The 19,250-nt window shown below is 49.9% G+C and overlaps 1 protein-coding gene and 2 long non-coding RNA genes across 7 annotated transcripts in view; 2 read left to right on the top strand and 1 right to left on the bottom strand.

Moving 5' to 3' along the window:
* The window catches only part of INSR (insulin receptor), a 139,355-nt gene extending 128,771 nt beyond the window's left edge, over positions 1-10,584 (top strand). For all 3 annotated transcript variants that reach the window (XM_017337975.4, XM_017337974.4, XM_008249177.5), the window contains 3 exons: positions 444-573; positions 1,001-1,135; positions 5,322-10,584. In XM_017337975.4, the coding sequence (XP_017193464.3) occupies positions 444-573; positions 1,001-1,135; positions 5,322-5,673 (617 nt within the window). In that variant the 3' untranslated portion in view covers positions 5,674-10,584. The remainder of the gene's footprint in view (positions 1-443; positions 574-1,000; positions 1,136-5,321) is intronic.
* A 7,235-nt stretch (positions 10,585-17,819) lies between these two features.
* On the bottom strand, positions 17,820-18,741 carry LOC149121450 (uncharacterized). The gene is made up of 2 exons (XR_016223238.1): positions 18,622-18,741; positions 17,820-18,514 (listed from the first exon to the last, which is right to left on the bottom strand). It is a non-coding gene; the product is annotated as an uncharacterized LOC149121450 (long non-coding RNA).
* Positions 18,681-19,250, top strand: part of LOC149121448 (uncharacterized) — a 38,138-nt gene continuing 37,568 nt past the window's right edge. For all 3 annotated transcript variants that reach the window (XR_016223241.1, XR_016223240.1, XR_016223239.1), the window contains exons 1-2: positions 18,681-18,815; positions 19,118-19,246. This is a non-coding gene — a long non-coding RNA (uncharacterized LOC149121448). The remainder of the gene's footprint in view (positions 18,816-19,117; positions 19,247-19,250) is intronic.

Below are 19,250 nucleotides of genomic sequence, written 5' to 3'. Positions count from 1 at the left end.
CCTGCTCTTGGGCGGTTGGGAGGGAAGCCCGGCTAGGGCCTGAGCAATGGGGAGGCACTGGTGGATTTGGGAGAATGGGCACCATTCACAGGAGGACAGAGCAGCTGGGTGGATGGCAAGGCTGCGACCCCTGAGAAGGAGCAGGTTCACTGGAGAAAGTCGAAACTTCAGCTTCAGATGCCCCGGAAGGTTCAGGTGGGAGGGACATGTGGACGTCACTGCTCGGTCGCCTGATGCCACCTGTCCCTTCCCCTCAAATGGAGGCCCCTCCTCTCCCTTCACACTCCCACGAGTACCCTCAGGGTCCATCCTCGTTGAAGTTGGCCACCATCCAGGTGGGCACACACCTAGGGCAGGTGAGCCCTGGCTCTGAGGGCTCTGCCGGTGCCAGAGCAGCCAGAGGGGCAGGTTGCAGGCTGAGAGTACCAACTATGTGTTGCCAGATTTCGGAATGACCAGAGACATCTACGAAACGGATTACTACCGGAAGGGGGGCAAGGGTCTGCTGCCTGTGCGATGGATGGCGCCAGAGTCCCTGAAGGACGGGGTTTTCACCACCTCTTCTGACATGTGGTGAGTGCCACGTGGCTGCGCGGCTGGAATCCCCAGGGGCCCTGGGAGAGTGACCAGCATGGGCATGCCAAAGGCAGGCTTCTTCCCTCCCACCTCCCCACAAAGAACATGAAGGCAGTGTCTTGTCTGAGAAACCCCGGCGCAGCTATGGTTATGTTCTGACAAAGCTAATCTTATAGGCATGTAGGAACCACAGCACGGATTGCCTTTACCCAGGTTCTAGCAAAGCAAGAAGAGGGGTGTGTGTGCACTTGTGTGTGTGTACGCATGTGCATGGGTGTACATGCCTGTGTATACATGTGTTTGCACATGTGTGTAGGTATGCACATGTACAGCTGTGTACACGTGTGTGTGCATGCATGTGCAGGTGTGTGTGTGTGCCTGTGTGTGCGCTCATGTGTTAACTGCTTGCGATTGCCCTTGACAGGTCGTTTGGCGTGGTCCTCTGGGAAATCACCAGCTTGGCGGAGCAGCCTTACCAAGGCCTGTCCAATGAGCAGGTGTTGAAGTTTGTCATGGACGGAGGGTACCTGGACCAACCCGACAACTGTCCAGAGAGAGTGTGAGTACAGGAAGGGTGTGCGGGGGGTGAGGTGTTCAATCAAAGGAGCCTGCCCTCTATGTGTGTGTGCTGTGCTTTCCCACCGTACCTGGGGATGTGTGTCTGCATGTCAGGGGAGGGGACTTCAAAAAGTTTGTAGTGATTGCCATGACAAGAGAAGTTTTGGTCCAAGAAATTTTGAAATACACACATAGAAGGAGCTTCAAAATGTTCATGAAAAATGTACGTCAGGAGTCATGGGCGTCTGGCCTCATGGTTAAGGCACCAGCTAAGATGCCTGCATCCCACACAGAGAGCTCGAATCCCACCTCGGGCCCTGACTCCAGCTCCCTGCACATGTGTACCCTGGGAGGCAGCAGTGATGGCTCAAGTGCCTGAGACCCTGCCCCCCACGTGGGAGACCTGGGCTGAGCTCTTGGCTCCTGGCTTCAGCTCCAGCCTGACCCTGGCTGTTGTAGGCATTTGGATGGGAGCCTTCTCTGTCTGTCGCTCTGCCTCTCAAATTCAGAGATGTGTATGATGAAAAAAACTGAACAGGATTGCAACTTTTTTTTTTTTTGCATTAAAATAAAGATCCTGTAATTCTGTTTGGCACAGACTTTTTAAAGTATGCTCATACGTGTACATACCTGCACACACACACTTACATGTCATAGCTTTATGTCTGTGTTTTCTGCTCGCATTTCCTGTGTCTACCTTCAGGCTGTGTTAGCATGGCTCATCTTCGTGTGGAAGCCTTCCCTGCAGATCATACCTTTGGAAGGTTCTACAAGAAATCCATAGCAGTGGTTACTTTGGGAGAAGGGAGCTGAAGAACTAGAGGGATCCCTGCTTAACTTTATTCTTTATTACTTAAAATTTTATCAGGCCTCCAGATCTTTTTGTTGTATATTTTTGTTGTAGGAGCAAATGTGCAACGCACGTACACCTGCCATGAAACATTTGGAAAATTGTTCAACCTCACTGACAGCCCAATAAACACACACGCACACAAGAAAAGGTGAAAGAAATAGAAAAACTAAACACACCAGGATCTAGCATTAGTGGTAGTATTGCCAGCTAAATAGTCTTTTTTTTTTAAAAAAAACACTATTTTTATTAAGGTTTATTTTATTTATTTGAAAGATAGAGTTACAGAGAGAGGTAGAGACAGATGGCCGCAATGGCTGGAGATGCATCAATCCAAAATAAGGAGTCAGGAGCTTCTTCTGGGTCTCCCACATGGGTGCAGGGGCCTAAGGACTTGGGTCATCCTCCACTGCTATCCCAGGCCACAGCAGAGAGCTAGATCGGAAGAGGAATAGCTGGGACTAGAACCGGCACCCATATGGGATGCTGGTGCTTCAGGCCAGGGCTTTAATCCACTGTGCCACAGTGCTGGCCCCTAAACAGTGTTTTTAAAATATGTTTTTCTTTCTTTGAGAGGCAGACAGAGAGGGACGGCGTGTATGGAGAGACGGAGGCCGGCGCCGCTGCTCAATAGGCTAATCCTCTGCCTGTGGCGCTGGCACTCCGGGTTCAAGTCCTGGTTGGGGAGCCGGATTCTGTCCTGGTTGCTCTTCTTCCAGTCCAGCTCTCTGCTGTGGCCCGGGAGGGCAGTGGAGCATGGCCCAAGTGCTTGGGCCCTGCACCTGCATGGGAGACCAGGAGAAGCACCTGGCTCCTGGCTTTGGATCAGTGCGGTGCACGGGCCACAGCGGCCATTGAGGGGTGAACCAACGGAAAAGGAAGACCTTTCTCTCTGTTTCTCTCTCACTGTCCACTTTGCCTGTTAAAGAGAGAGAAAGAGAGAGAGAGAGAGAGAGAGAGAGAGAGAGAGAGAGAGATGGAGAGATATCTTCCATCTACTGGTGTCTCTCCAAATGACTGCAGCAGTCAGGGTTGGGCCAGGTGGAAAGCAGGATTCAGGAGCTCTGTCTGTGTCTCTCACGTGGGAGGTGGGGACACAAGTCCTTGGGCCATCATTCGCTGCCTTCCCAGGCGCGTTAGCAGGGAGCTGGACAGGACAGGACATGGAGCAGCGGGACGGGAGCTGGTGCTGTAAGGGATGCAGGTGTCCCAGGTGGCAGCTTAACCTACTGCACCACAGCGCCAGCCCAGATGAGTGGTCTTACTGTGCCGCTGCACTCGCAGTTCAGAGCGATGTTGTGTGAGGTTGCCAGAGAGAAAGGAAAGGCGGGAAAGAGGAGAGGGAAGGAAAGGGAAGGGAAGGGGAGGAAGGAAGATCTAAATATCCAACAGTAGGAGAACCGCCAAGTGAGTCAGTAATTCATATGATGTAGCCATTGACATTTCAAATGATGCTTCCAATATATTAAACTCGGTAGATAAGATGATAAAAATTAAGTGGGGGGGGGGGCGGCGGCACTATGGTGCAGCAGGTTAAAGCCTCGGCCCGCAGCGCTGGCATCCCATATGGGCACTGGTTTGAGTCCCAGCTGTGCCGCTTCCGATCCAGCTCTCTGCTGTGGCCTGGGAAAGCAGTAGAAGGTGGCCCAAGTCGTTGGTCCCCTGCACCCACGTGGGAGACCAGAAGAAGCTCCTGGATCCTGGCTTTGGATCGGCTCAGCTCCAGCCATTGTGGTCATCTGGGGAGTGAACCAGCAGGTGGAAGATCGATCTCTCTCTCTCTCTCTCTCTTTGCCTCTCCTTCTCTCTGTAACTCTTTCAAATAAATAAAATAAATCTTTAAAAAAATTAAGTGGGAATGGGTATATTCAGTTGAAAAGACCAGAGGTTAAAGCTGAAGGAAAATTGCGAGATGTGTATATTTTGGTTTTTTTCCTGACTTTTCTACAATGAACACTTAATTGATATATAATTTTTATATATTGATAATATCTATTTTTATATAAAGACCTTTATCCATGCTTATTAAGAAAATCCATTTGAATACTGCAGCTCCCAAATAAGACATCAACTGAGGAAACTTCATGGGAAGAAATCTGATATGGAAAAAGTGAGAAGCAGAGTCATTTAGAAACTTGGAGAAAAATATTTTTAAACATTTCCCCGTGCATTTCCTCTCCTAGCCATGCAAGGCAGCAGCCTTGATCAGGGGAATTAAGGCCAGGAGTTTGCCCCTGTTTTTTCTGGAAGGGATCGTATGGTGAGTGGTGTCAGCTCGGTGGGCCATGGGGTTTTCTGTCAGAGCTCTTCGGCTCTGCGGATGTAGCTGGAAGGCAACCGCAGACATTATGTAAGAGAATGGCTATGACTGTGTGCCAATAAAACTTTATTCAAAAACACCCTGGCTCTGAGGTGGGGGTGGATTTGTTCTGGGGACTGAGCTGGCTGACTCTTGTAGAAGAAGTTAGAGTTTGGAAAGAAAGAGGGAAAATGGCAAACACAAGTCCTCAGCCCCTTTCTCAGAGTGCTGTTGGCTGAGGAAATGGGCAGCCATGAGGATGTGAGGCTGGGGTCCTGGCTGCTGACAGACGCCTGACTGAGGCGCCTCCCGCCACCCTCCAGAGACGGAGGGCTGGGCCAGCAGGACGGACACGGAACTGCCTCTCTGGGTTCCGTAGGCATTGCTGCTCCCATGAGCTTCAGCTCCCCCGCCTGGAGAGGTCTTTCCCTGGAACAGCCGGGGGTCACAGGCGGCCTTTCCAAGCAGCCCTGGGTGGGACTGGGCCCTCAGGAAATGCCCCAGATTGGGGAGGGGCGGGGAAATCAGGAGTGTGTGAAATGACGAAGCCTGCACAGCACTGCCTGGGGCAGCCCGTGGGCCGCGGACCCTTCAGAAAGCTCATAGAAGGAGCTGGTGTTGCTGTGCAGTGCGTTGTGCTGCGGCTTGCAATATGGACCTCCCATGTCGGTGTGCCAGTTCAAGTCCCAGCTGCTCCCCTTCTGATGCATCCTGTGCACCCCGGGGGGCAGCAGTGATGGCCCAAGGATGTGGGCCCCTGCCAGCCACGTACCTGGATGGAGCTCCTGGCTCCTGGCTTCAGCCCTGGCTCTTGTGGCCATTTGCAGAGTGAACTAGCAGATGGAAGATCTCTCCCTCTCTCTCTCTCTCTTTCTGTGTGTGTGTGTGTGTGTGTGTGTGTGTGTGTGTTTCAATGAACTAAATCTTCCAAAGCATCTTGCAGCACGCTTGGCCTGGGCTGCAGAGGCGAGAGGACGGGGGAGGGGCTGCCTGGCTGGGCCCCCAGACTCACGGTGGCCATGTCCCTGTGTTCCGCAGCACCGACCTGATGCGCATGTGCTGGCAGTTCAACCCCAAGATGCGGCCCACTTTCCTGGAGATCGTCAGCCTGCTGAAGGACGACCTCCACCCCAGCTTTCCGGAAGTTTCCTTCTTCCACAGCGAGGAGAACAAGGCTCCCGAGAGCGAGGACCTGGAGATGGAATTCGAGGACATGGAGAGCGTGCCACTGGACCGGTCCGCGCACTGTCAGAGAGAGGAGGCAGGGGGCCGGGAAGGGGTGTCCTCGCTGGGCGTCAAGCGCTATGAAGACCACATCCCCTACACCCACATGAACGGGGGCAAGAAAAACGGGCGGATTCTGAGCCTGCCTCGGGCGAATCCCTCCTAACGGCGCCTGCCCGGGCCCGGGGTTTCCATCCACACCTTCCTCTGGTTCCAAAGTCTCCGGAAAACTCAGGATCGCGGCGACTCGCCCTCGTGGCCCACCGGGCTCAGAAATCGGCCCTCGACTTCTCTGCTTGTCTTCGGACTTCACACACACACTTGTGCAATTGCCAATGTGACCGGGGCGTCCGTGAAAGATGCAGCCGTGAGCCTAGAGGGGCAGGGAGGGTTTTCTACAGCTGTCTCAAACCGGGATTTTTTTTTTTTTTTTTTTTTTTTAAATCTCGTAGCACAATGGGAAGAAAGCACCTGTTTTTACAGTTTTTTTTTTTTTCCTTGCTGGTGTCTGAGCTACAGTATAAAATGTAATACTTGTTTGTGGAACAAAAGTTTGAAAGGAGAAAAGGAAAACCCACACCCCCTGTTGGCAGGGAGTTCCACGCTCGCCAGGGTGGGCGTGCGAAGGTTTTACTCATCCCACTGAAGGACGTGCTTCTTTGCCTTCTTCTCCACAAAGATCAGTTCCTCAAGTTGACCAATAGCTGCTGTTTTCATACTCTGCATGAACACCTGCCGTCCCCGGTGTGTGCACACTGTGTGTGTGTGTGTGTGCAGGTTAGAGACCGCTGGGGTGTGTGTGTGTGTGTGCGCACACGCACGTGCAGAGTATTCACGCGTGCAGAGCCGGCACTTGACACTTGCGCTGCTTCAAGTTGGCGTGTTCCGGCCCCACGCTCCCCTGCCTTATTTCCTGGCATACTGTGCCCCCGGCAGGTTCTTCTCATTTTACAAGTCTAGCCTCGGATGTCTCCTTTCCTTTCACTTGGATGAAAAAAAAATTTTTTTTTTCCCCCAGGAACTAAGGGAGGAGCATTTCTTTTAGAGTGATCATGGGTTCTTTCAAGACCAAACAAAGCTAGGATGGGGAAAAAAAAATAAAAGAACTGGGACGGCAGGAGAGTTTTGAGGATATATTTGTACCCTGTTTAATGGGAGAACACCTTTAGCATTAGCCATGTAAGTTATCGAGTCGGGGAGTGTGGTCATGAGTGGGCCTTCCTGCTTATAAGGAGGGGTGCCAGGCACAATTGGCCTCTTTGTTTGGTCTTAAAGCATCCATTCTTCTGGGAATTAAGCCACATTCGCTGCTAATCTTTGTGGACATCGTGAGGCCATGCTGAGTGGGTGCACAAGTGGGCTTTGTGGAAGGTGTGGTTTGGATACCACGGCCTGCCACAGGGCTCCTGCTCGGCTCAGCGGGAGGCTTCCAGGAGCGGAACCCAGCTCCGAGGACACCCGTGTTCTCCCTCGGGTTCTCTGTATGTACCTCATGCGGCTTTGCCTCGCCCGGGCCTGCACGGCCCCCGGGGACTGTGCAAACACAACACAATCAAAGCCCAAAGACGTCTGGAGGACAGCATAAGCAATGGCAAAGGAGATGTGGCCCGCCGGGGCACCTGAGGCACTTCTCAGGGGCTTCGTGATGTTGCAGGGCCCGGGAGAGAGGAGTCTGGAGGAGGAACCGTTCAAGACCTGCACACCAAGGACTTCTGGGTGGGCGGGACCCCACTGTCCTTCCCTTTGTGAAAGGAACCACAGCTGCTCAGAGGAAGAACGGGGTGGGGGAGGGAAGCTCTTCACCTGGGCTCACAGATGTGGTCACCCCCCACGCCCCGGGAGTGTCCCCTCACAGGCTGTGACTGCTGCCTTCTCTCTTCTGAAGAGTTTCGGGCTCCAGAGGGGGACAGACGCATAGTGGCAGCCTCCGAGCCTTTTCGATTCTTGACTAAAGACACAGGTAGACACGAGTTCCAGTTGTTTATTGCTCTCTTATTTATAGGATTTGGAAAATGATGGCATGTAAAATATTGCTGGGGACCCTCTGTGATTCAGTACAAGAAGCAAGAGGACAGAAATTATTTTCGCCAAATTTATTTTGTACATACAAGAGGGTTCTGTACGTAAATTAAAAAAAAAAGTAGGTCTAGATATTTTGTTCTTTTCATAGCAAATTTGTAGTGGTCGTATACTACACTAGCAGCAATTTTCACATTTTTCTAATTCAGAAAGACTTTCTTATATTAGGGGGAAAAGTATTTATTTTAATATATAAAATCACTCTGAAAATCACTTTCGTAAAAAATGGAGTGCATGTAAGTTTTTATCAAGGAAAAAATAAACAGGTGAATGTGGGTAATGATTTCTTTTTTTTTTTTTCCAGCACAGTCTACCTCAGTGTATTGCTAGGATGTGGTTCAACAATGGACATCTTGGAGACTTCAGAATTCTGCCTGGGTCTGGTCTGAATCAGGGAAAACGTGTGTCAGCTGATTCTAAATTCCAGGGACCAGTAAGGATTTTGAGGGAGGGAGTTGGGATGGAGAAGGTGCAGCCTTCTTGTGAGCATAGATCCTTTTTCTGCTGGCTGATAATATTCTTCTCTGAATTTAGGATTTCTTAAAAAAAAAAAAAATCTTCCACTGGGATGGGTGTTGGGCCTTGCAGTTGAGATGCAGGTTAATAGCAACACCTGTGCCTGCACTGGACTGCCTGGGTTTCATTCCTGGCACCAGCTGCCTGCTAGTGCAGACCCTAGGAGGCAGCGTTGAAGACTCAATCGACTGGGTCCCTGCCAGCCACAAGGGAGATCTGGATTAAGCTCCCAACTTCAGATTTTGGCTCTGCCCAGCCCTGGCCATTGTGGGCATTTGGGGAGTGAATCAACAGATGGCATTGCTCTCTGTCTCTAAAATAAAAAACTTTTAAAATATAGAAGAACAAATCCTACTCCATCTATTGACACAATAAAACATAAACCAAGTTTGAGGACATGTGGTAGATCTGACCCCCACCTGTGGTCCACCTCCGTTGGGTGAGAGGTAGCTGTGTCCCATATTCTGCTGGACAAAGACAGGCTTGCCTTCAGAGCCAGTCTCCCACCTGTCCCATGGGATCGCTTGAAGTGGGCAGGAGGGTGCGCTGGGCCCCCTGCAGGTGGATTCCCACTCTGGGGTCAGGATGAATCGGATTCAAGGACACCTCACACACAGACGCCTAGAGCAATGTCTCCCTATGTGCTTTGAGTGGGAAGGGGGCTTTTGGGGAAACCCCAAGTCCTAAGCACACAGGAGTACTGAACACTTTACTTGGTAGAGACAAGACCCTGGACCCATCTGGGGTTTTGGTTGACCTCAGGCTGATGCTTGGAGCTTTTGCAGCTTTGAGAACCAGCGTGAAAGTTGAGCTGAGGCAAACAGGGCTGTGTCCTACTTGCCAAACCTTGCTGCTCTCACTGTCTTTTTTAAAGGCTCTGCTGGTGCAGACTTACCTTTCTCCACCTGCCCTGGAGAGAGATGGAACACAGGACCTACCCTGTGCAAAGGGGAGCTCACCAATTCATTGACACTGCTGCAATGTAAGACCAAGTGGCTGTCGGGTTGGGTCACCAGCATCCTTTGGCATCAGAAAATACTGACTTTGTAACAACAGAACTTTGGTCTAGAAAGTCACTGTGACCTTGGGGGTTTGCAGTGATTGGTTACAGAACAGCAGCAAAACCAGCGTAGGTTGACGCTTTCTGTTGTTCATTTTTGAAGATGTCTCACTCTGATGAAAACCGTTCTTGTTAGTGTGGTGAAATCCACACAGTCATTTCTTCTCCCAGGGGGAGAATAGCAACTGCATCACTTTGTCCCTGGATTGGTGTGATAAACACATATCAGGAAGAAGTCCTGTTTGGGGAGCTGTCCCAGGTGCTGTCCTGTCTTGTGAAGACTGTAGGAAGGGAAGCACTGCTGGGTGTCTGGGTATAGGCTGAGCACAAGTGAGGAAAATGTGGGAATTGATTCAAGCATCTGCAATATAATTGTATGATTGTGGGGGACTATGCCTCCAGCTGGTGGATCAGTTGTTTACTGCATCCCACCCAGACAGCCAGTCCACCCTGAAACATGCTTACTTGGTTGGAAGGTGTTTATTTGTAACCTACTTTACACTTGTCAGTGGGCAAGAGTGCCATCGAGGCATGGTCTGGGTGGCCGTCCTGGAGGTGAGTGAGTGTGCCATAGTTCCAACAACTTTCACAGTTTGTAGAGGGAGGAAGTTGGAGATGGAATTTCTTTTAGATGCCACCTGAGGAGTCCTGTTTACCTGAGACTCTTCAGATAGTATATTTTTGCTGTGGGTGGAGAATGGGGAATGCTGATTTTTTTTTTAACAAATGGTTGCACATAGAATGGTATCAGTTCAGAAAATCTTCCAGAATGTTCTTCAGAATATTAATTTACACCAGAGGTGTGCTTGGGAATGGAAAGAACAGACCAGTGCTGCTTCTTTAGAACACACACGAAAAATGTGATGTACTTCCAGGGGCTGCAACAAAAGAGCATGTATTTCTTTAGGGGTCCCCTGAGAAACAGGGGGTGTAGTGATGTTCTGAGCTCACTGCCATCTTCTGTGAAGTGCCGGAACCAGCTCCAGCAAAGTTTGCTATCTGGGATTCGGCCATAAAAACACTTGCTCAGGATCACATCATGAATCTGGGGCTCTTGGTCCCATTTGAGAAGGAACAGCCCACACACGTGTGTGTGTCCATACATGTATTCAGGAATGGCTTGTTTGGTCTGTACACTTTGTGTCAAAGTTGCTGCTCCCTGCCCCTTATGTGCCTGGGTGGCCTCTGTCAACAGTACAGGATCAACTGTGCCACAGGTTTTGCAGAAAACAACTCAGAAACACGAAAACCACCCAAAGCTCAATGATTATTTTTTTCAATGTTTTCCTACAGGAGCCAAGTAGTATCATGTACAGAATATGCCTTTTTGAGGGAGGGAGGGGATATTGAAGTTGTTCTGCATGTAAAATATGGGATAATTACCTGTTTATAGTAAAATTCTGAATAAATTATCTGAGAATACTCCTGTTTTGTGTGATGCTTCCATAACGCTCGTGTGCTTGGTTGGGTTGTGTCTTTGGCATCAGTTATATTAAGGGAAAGCTATGGGAAGTTGTGGGCGCCTGTTCTTGGAGAAGGGAATTCCCCACAATCTTCAGCTTGTGCAGCTGCAGGTTAAATAAGGGGGAGGGAGAAGGGGTTTTCAAAAAGTGCATGAAAAAACTCACATTGTGAAAACACTATGCATGAATTTCACAAAAACGTTTGCACCAAAAATCAGCATCTCTCGTCATCCTAACTTGTTCCACAAACGTGTTGCTGCTTCGGGCAGGGCTGGTGATCTGGAAGCCCATACTTGTATGGCCAGACCTGCAGTTAAACATTGCACTTTTTTTTTTTTTTTTGACAGAGTGGACAGTGAGAGAGAGAGAGAGACAGAAAGGTCTTCCTTTTGCTGTTGGTTCACCCTCCAATGGCTGCTGCGGCTGGTGCGCTGCGGCTGGTGCGCTGCGGCCGGCGCACCTCGCTGATCTGAAGGCAGGAGCCAGGTGCTTCTCCTGGTCTCCCATGGGGTGCAGGGCCCAAGCACTTGGGCCATCCTCCACTGCACTCCCGGGCCATAGCAGAGAGCTGACCTGGAAGAGGGGCAACCGGGACAGAATCCAGCGCCCCGACCAGGACTAGAACCCGGTGTGCTGGCGCCGCAAGGCAGAGGATTAGCCTATTGAGCCATGGCGCCGGCCACATTGCACTTTCTATACCAGTTAATTCCCTCCCCCGGGGACCTCCATACCTGTCACGATGAGGTCATGAAGGATCTCATTCCAGGAATACCAGGGACCTTGCTCTGATCCAACACCTTGGAAATCTATGTGCCAGATATTTTTGATGCCATTCTAGCATGAACACTGCCCCCCCTCCCCCCGCCCCATGGTGGGCAGGTAGGTAACTGCCAGGAGGTGGACCACAAATTCAAGAGGATTCTAGCCTTCCTTGTGCTAAACACACACAGATACTGAGTAAAGAGATGGAGTTCCTGCTTGCAGCTTCTTGTGTGGCTTTGAATGAGTCACTAACTCCAGGTTAGGTTTTGCTGTGGAGCAAACATCCTTGGAACATGATAACAAAGAACAGCCAGCATTCCTTAAGTTCCATGTGTCGGGTGAGGGGTCCTTGGGTCACAGCCTCACTGCTGTCTGTTTAGCTGGGCCAGCTTGTCTTCCAGGAGGGTCACTCGGCATGTTTATGGTATACCCAGTGGGAAGACAGAGCAAGCCCCAGTGGACAGAATTTCCAAATGTCTGTCTGTGTAGTGTTTGTTACTGCCCCTTTGTCCAAAGTAAGTCATATGGCCAAGCTGAGTCAGCGTGGGAGAGGACCACCCAAGGGTGTGAACTGGCTGGGGAGCATTGAGCATTCTGCTGCAGATTTTACCCACAGGACCCTGGTGAGCATCCACTGAGGTAATCCCTGTCCCCCATGCTCCTTCCAGATGGCTTTCCCCACACTCCCCAGCCCTCCCTAATTCTTGGAGGAAATGGATGTCACTGCTAACTGGCAGGAGTGGCAGCTGGAGTGCTGCCTCCTGGTTTCAGGACTTTTGATAGGAACCTCTTGGGAAATGAAGTGTTTTCTCAGAGGAAGGAGTCTCAAGGCACGCTTCAGTGTCAGGGTGAGCAGGTGGGGGTGTGGTCTTTTTTCCTGGAGGGACCTTTTGGGGCTCCTCAAAGCACCTTCCAAGTGGCCACACTGCAGTTTAGCAGAGTCCTCGGGGCCCCAGCCTGGAGGGTGGGATGCCTGCCATTGAATTCCTGGATCTGCCTCCTGGGCCTTGAGTCTCAGTGCAGCTGAGAGCACTCACAGTAGGAGTGTCTACCCCTCTCAGAAGGCACTTGCATTAGTCCATTTTCTGTTGCTATAACAAAATACCTGGGCACCTTAGACAGAAAAGGAAAGAGGGTGATTTAGCTCATGGTATGGAGGCTGGGACTGGGAGGCCCCATGGGTTCTGCCTCTGGTGAGGGCCCCTTGGCTGCACCACATCCTAGTGGATGACATCATGGTGGGAGTGTGTGAGAGGGATCATAAGACCAGACAGGAAGCCAGAGGCTGGGCTGGGGAAGGGGCAAACTTGGTCTCCGTAGCAACTCATTCTTGCAGGAACCAACTCAGTCCACAAGAGGAGTGTTAGTTTCTTCTGTGAATGATGCCACCATTGACATGCCTACAGCCTCTTAAAGGCCCCAGCACCACAATGGGGACCCAAGTCCCAACACACAAGCTCTTGTGGGAGATAAGCAATGTCCAAACCAAGGGGCATGGATTATGGAAAACAAAAATCTATGTACAGATTTAAAAAAAAATTTTGCAACAAAATAAACAATTTTAAATTCCATTTTCTCCAGAACCTATTGAGGTACCTTCATGTAGTAGGTACAATAAAATATAGTCAACGTGAAACTGTTATAAGACAAAAGAAGTGTGGGACCCTGCATTTTAATGATCTACCTTGATCTCAGAGGCTCCAACTGGTTCAGGACATAGGAGTTTAAGGCTGCTTCCATTTGGTCTCTGTCTGTAAAGAGAGTTGACATTGATCATTCCAAAATATGCCATTTTGGCATATGGCTTACTTTGAGTTAAAGATGCTTTTAAAAATAGCAGGTGCTGGCTCTTTTCTGCTTGAGAGCAGGAAATGGAACCCCCTGGCAGGGGTCCTCCTGGTGCCTTGCTAACATCAGAGATGGGGCATGAAGGCCAAGGGAACTCGGTACACTTTTTTTTTTCAAAGATTAATTTATTTACTTGAAAGAGTTACACAGAGAGAGTAGGAGAGGCAGAGAGAGAGAGAGAGAGAGAGTTCCATCCGCTTGCCTGTGTACTTAAAATTCATGCCTTTTGCTGTATATATATACATTATACTTCAGTTACAAGAGTTTCAAATGAAAGAAACAAAACTATGCCAGGCAAACGGTAAGCACTCCATAAAAGTTTGTTTGCCACCAGCACCGGCATTATCATCATCACCATCATTGGTATTATTGTCACCATTACCATTGCCATCATGTTCATTGTCAGTAGCAGCAACATCTTCATCATCATTGTCATCACCATCATTATCATCATCATCATCATGTCATCACTGTCACTGACATTACCATCATCATTCTTTAAAGACTGCTTTGTTTGAAAGAGTGATGGCGGAGGGGAGAGAGACAGACAAAGAGAGCTTCCATCTGCTGGTTCACTCATCAAATGCCACAACAGCAAGCTGAAGCCAGGAGCCCAGATGTTCTCCCACACGGGGCCATCACCTGCTGCCTCCTAGAGTGCATTAGCAGGAAGCTGGATAGGAAATGGAGGAGCCAGGGTTTGAACCAGGCACTCTGACATGGCATATGGCCATTCTAAGCAGTATATAACTGCAGAGCCAAATGTTCACCCCTAATGTATCATCCAATTGCATTTTCCATGAACTTCTTGAAGTACTCACATATAACACTTGGTCTTGGCAGTGTTTCACTTGGGAGTGAAAGATTATCCCAGTGGCCTTGCAAGTCAATCCTGTGTATTGTCTATGGAAAAGGCAAACACCAGGGCACTACAACAGTCCCCAAGGCCAGAGGCAGCCTATCCCCACCCCCTGCCAAGAGCTGGAGAGAAGCTATTTTCCTCATTCTTTTCACAACAAGGAAAAGAATTCTGGTGACAACTTGATCAAGCTTGGGGGCAGGTTCTTCAGCAGTTGAGACTTAAGATGAAACCACAGACTTAAGATGAAACCCGTATTGGTTCCAGGCTTGTGAGAGCCCAAGAGCCAGCTAAGTTGTGCCCAGGTTTCCAGTTCTCAGAAACAGCAAGATAATTAAGTGTGTGCATTGTTTTAAGCCATCAATTGCGTGCATCAACAATAGAAAACAGCATAGTGGCCTGATGTGTGGTACTGTGGTGTGAGGAGTTATCTCTTGTATCCTTTCTGTTCATCAATAACATCGACAGTGTCCCTGCAGCCCTAGTGGAAGGCACCTCCACCTGTATTCTTCCTCTCCCTGAAGAGTGACCCAGAGGTCCAGTATGCTCCTTGTGCATACCTGAACTCCTCCAGATGAAGACACAAAAAAATTCCTGGAGAGACATGAGGCACCCGGAAGCTGATGTTGCAGCGCCACCTTGTGGTTTCAGTAAGTTATATTTTTCTAAGAAATTTTGTTTTTCCAAGTTTGGATCCTGGAATTCAAAATAATCTCTCATCATCTTTTTTAGCCTTTAAAGTTACATTCAAATGTTCATTTCTCGCTTTTGGTCATGTTTTTCTTCCCTAATCATGATCCTAGAAGTTTTTCAGAGCTAACTTTCATCTTTGTTGACCTTTTTTTTTTTTATCTTTGCTTTTTAAAAAACGGGTTTACTTACTTATTTGAAAGGCAGAGTGGCACAGAGACAGGGGAAATGGAGACAGAGAGAGATAGACACAGAGAGAGAGGTATCTTGCATCCACAGGTTCACTCCTCCAGATGGCTGCAACAGCCGCAGATGAGCTAAGCTGAAGCCAGGAGCCAGGAACTCCATCTCCCACATGGGTGGCAGGGGCTCAAGCACTTGGGCCATCCTCTGTCACCTTCTCAGGTGCATTAGCAGGGAGCTGGACCAGAACCAGAATAGCCAGAACTGGGAATGGCACTCTGCCACAGGATGTAGGTGTTGCAGCGGCAGCTTTAGCTGCTGTGCCTTTGTTATAAATTTCGTCATTTTGTGCTCTTGGCTATTTTCTCTAGTCTAGTGGAGTCGGGTGTAGTGTGGTTTCTGTTTATACTTTTTGAAGCTGGTTATTGTTTGTGTTTAGCCTTTTTCCTTTCTTTTTAAAGATTGATATTATTTATTTGAAAGAGTTACAGAGAGAGGTAGGAAGACAGAGAGAGGTCTTCCATCTGCTGGTTCACTCCTCAGATGGCTGTAACAGCTGGAGCTGTGCCGATCTGAAGCCAGGAGCCAGGAGCTTATTCCGGGTCTCCCACATGGATACAGGGGCCCAAGGACTTGGGCCATCTTCCACTGTTTTTCCAGGCCATAGCAGAGAGATGGATCAGAAGAGGAGCAGCTGGGACCAGGACTGGTGCCTTATGGGATGCTGGCGCTTCAGGCCAGAGCTTTAAGCCACTGCGCCACAGCACCAGCCCCAATCTTTTTCTTTTCAATTCTGGTCTACTCCTGTATGACTATGGAAAAATAAATAAAACAGCATGTTAGAAGGAGATGTGTGCTGTAGAGAAAAGTAAGGAGCAAGTAGATAAGGAAGGTATTTGTCAGCTCCGGTATTTGCCACTGATGGGGTGGTTTGAACAGCAGAAATTCATTTTCTCACAGTCCTGGAGGACAGAAATGCAAGCGCCAGGTGCTGGCTGATTCCATTCCTCATGAAGATTCTCTTCCTAATACATCTTCATGTCTTCATGATCTCATTTAACTTTAACTACATCCACCATCCACTCAGGCCCCATCTCCAAATGCAAAAAGTGCATGGGGAAAATGGGATGAAAAGATGGCATACATGTTCCATGTCCCCTGAGGTGCCCTTGTATAGGCACCCTGGAGGTTAGGACTTCCAGATGCGACTTAGAGGGGCACACGGCATTCACCACAGGGAATGTGGAGGAGGCTCAATCACAGAAACACTAACAGTCAGAAGAAGGGGTTGGAGTGAGCCCATGGACATTTGTTTGTTTCTTCTTTCCTTGTAAATGACTTATTCATTTGAAAGGCAGAGTTACACAGAGAGAGGAAGAGATAGAGATATTGATCTTCCATCTGCTGGGTCACTTCTCAAATGGCCACAATGGCCAGGGCTGAAGTGAGAAGCCAGGAGCTTCTTCCAGGTCTCCTAAGTTGGTGGTGGGACCCAAGCATTTGGGTCATTTTCTACAGCTTTCCCAGGCCATTAGAAGGGAGCTGGATTGGAAGTAGAGCAGCTGGGACTTGAACTGGTACCCATATGGGATGCTGGAGTCACAGGCAGCGGCTTTACCTGCTGTACCACAGCACCAGCCCTCCCTGTATGTTTCTGATAGAAGAGCATTCCCAACAGGAATTCAAGTACAAACAGAAGTCTGGATGTGTGTGTCTGCTTGGCTTGTTCAAGGAGAGGTAAAGAGATGGGGAGAAGTGTGAGAAGCCATAGACCAGTGGGGAGTGCGAATCTCAGGCTGGGAAATGGAAGGTGTCACAGGTCACCCTAACATGGCTTTGACATAGAAAGAAATGTGATTTACATGCTTTAAAAGAACCCCTTGGTGTGTTGTGCTGAGAACAGACTGAAGAGAGGCAAAGGGGGAAGTTTGGTGGCTCTTGGGATATTTGGGATGATCTTAGTGAGAGAGGATGGTAGTTGGAAGAAGATGGTAAATGGTGGTGGTTGGCAGAGGCAGGAATCCAGGTATATTGCTATATATAAAAAATCTAAAATTACTATATATTTTTTGACAGGCAGAACTAGGAAGTGAGAGAGAGAGTGACGAGAGAAATGTCTTCCTTTCCGTTGGTTCACCTCCCAAATGGCCGCTACAGCTGGCGTGCTGCCGCCAGCGCGGCACCAATCCAAAGCCAGGAGCCAGGTCCTTTCTCCTGGTCTCCCATGCAGGTGCAGGGCCCAAGCACTTGGGCCATCCTCCACTGCACTCCCGGGCCACAGCAGAGAGCTGGACTGGAAGAGGAGCAACTGGGACAGAATCCGGAACCCCAACTAGGACTAGAACCCAGAGTGCTGGCGCCGCAGGTGGAGAATTAGCCAAGTGAGCAGCGGCGCCAGCCTAAAATTACTATATTTTAAAGAATGTTTATTTTCTTTTTTCTCTTTTCTAAGAATGTTTATTTTCATCTACTTGAAGGAGAAAGAGACTGAGAGCAACACACACACACACACACACACACACACACACACAGAGAGAGAGGGAGAAAGAAAGAGAGAGAGAATAACTCCCACCTTCTGATTTACTCTCCAAATGCCTGCAACAACCAGAACTGGGAGAGGCAGAGCTGGGAGCAAGGAACTCCCTCCAGTTCTCCCATGTGGGTGGCAGGGCCAAGCACTAGGGCCATCATTTGCTGCCTCGCTGGATGCATTAGCAGAAGGCTGCATTGGGAGTGAAGGTTGTGGGACTAGAACTAGCATTCTCCATATGGGATGCAGTTGTAATCAGTGGTGCAACCTGTTGCATCACAACATCTGCCCCTAAACGTATAATTCAATTATTCCATGAAAATTTTTTTAAAAAGATTTATTTATTTGAAAGGCAGAGTTACAGAGAGGCAGAGAGAGAGAGAGAGAGAGTGCGTGTGAAAGAGAGAGAATCTTCCATCCACTGTTACACTCCCCAGACGAACATTGGCCAGAGCTGGCCTGATCCGAAGCCAGGAGCCAGGATCTTCTTCCAGGTCTCTCACGCGGTTGCTGGGGCCCAAGGACTTGGGCCATCTTCTACTGCTTTCCCAGGCCATAGCAGGGAGCTCGATCAGAAGAGGAGCAGCCGGGACTCAAACCGGCGCCCATATGGGGTGCCGGCACTGCATGCGGAGGCTCAGTCTACTACGCCCCAGTGCCGGTCCCTCACACCATGCCCTATTAAAGATGATTTATTAAAGGGTAGTAGGAATTCGCTCATTGGCTGTGGCTAGATTCACCTGTTTCTTGTCCAGGCATCTACTCCCTAAAATAGGAAAAAGCGACTTAACACTGTGTGCATTTCACTTCAGGGTGACCCTAGACCCCGTAAACACGTCTTGTTTCTGTTGAATTCTGAACAATTTCCACTTTATTCAGAATGTCAGAGACTTAATGGCCCCTCTGCAGTTTTTCCCAACCACGGAGCTACTGATAATTCTTCGTTGTGGAAGCCAGGAGCTGTCCTGCGCACCCTCCCACAGCTGGTAACAATCAAAACATGTCTGCGTTGTGGGTCTGCGGGAAGAAAGGGCCCCAGGAGGGTCGGTCACAAGCAAGCAGCGGCCCTGCCTCCCATCCGCTGCTCACCCACCGGACCCCTGGCGACAGGGGAAAATGCATGCCTGGCGGTTGCGTTTCCGGCCCTGGGAGGGCTGCCCCCCATTTCCGCTTCCGGCCAAAGTGAGTAGGCACGCAGAGCTTCCGTTTCCGGTAGGGTGTGGGAGGTGGTGGAGGGCGGTCTCTGTGGCAAAGTTCTGGTCCGAGGCGGTCTCTACCGGTCCCTAAAGTCTCTGGCAGAGGTCTTCTGGCTTGCTTCGTGAGTAGGGGAAGGGGCTTGGCCTGGGTCAGGGGAGGAATGGGAGGCGGCCCCAGGGGCGGGGAGCCAGCTGCCAGGGGGTTCTGTGGCGAGCTGAGAACGCTAGACCTGGGCCGTGATGCCAGACCCATTTCACTCCCTGGGCACTGAGCGGGAGCCTGCGTGTGAGCAGCACCTGGCCCGGGGGTGTGGCTGACCACGTCTGTGTGGTGGGGGGTAGGGCCTGGGGTTGAGCTCTGGGGCTCAGAGGGCAAGACTGGAGAGGGAGGCCCGTTCCAGAGGTGGGGCTTTTCTCGGTCTAGGGTGGAGCTCCGGGAAGCACAGCAGCTCCAGGTGTGAATGGCTGCTCCTTGTCCAGTGGCCAGCTCCTGCTTGTCGTCTGCCTTTGACATCTTCCCTTGCACACATGGCAAGAATGGAGGTCCAGGAAGGTAC

Source organism: Oryctolagus cuniculus, chromosome 16 (genome assembly GCF_051225735.1).
Source record: "Oryctolagus cuniculus isolate XC-2025 breed Fujian yellow rabbit chromosome 16, ASM5122573v1, whole genome shotgun sequence".
Taxonomy (NCBI): Eukaryota; Metazoa; Chordata; class Mammalia; order Lagomorpha; family Leporidae; genus Oryctolagus; species Oryctolagus cuniculus.
The sequence above is the reverse complement of the archived record's forward strand: the minus strand, read 5'-3'. Positions and strand labels throughout refer to the sequence as shown.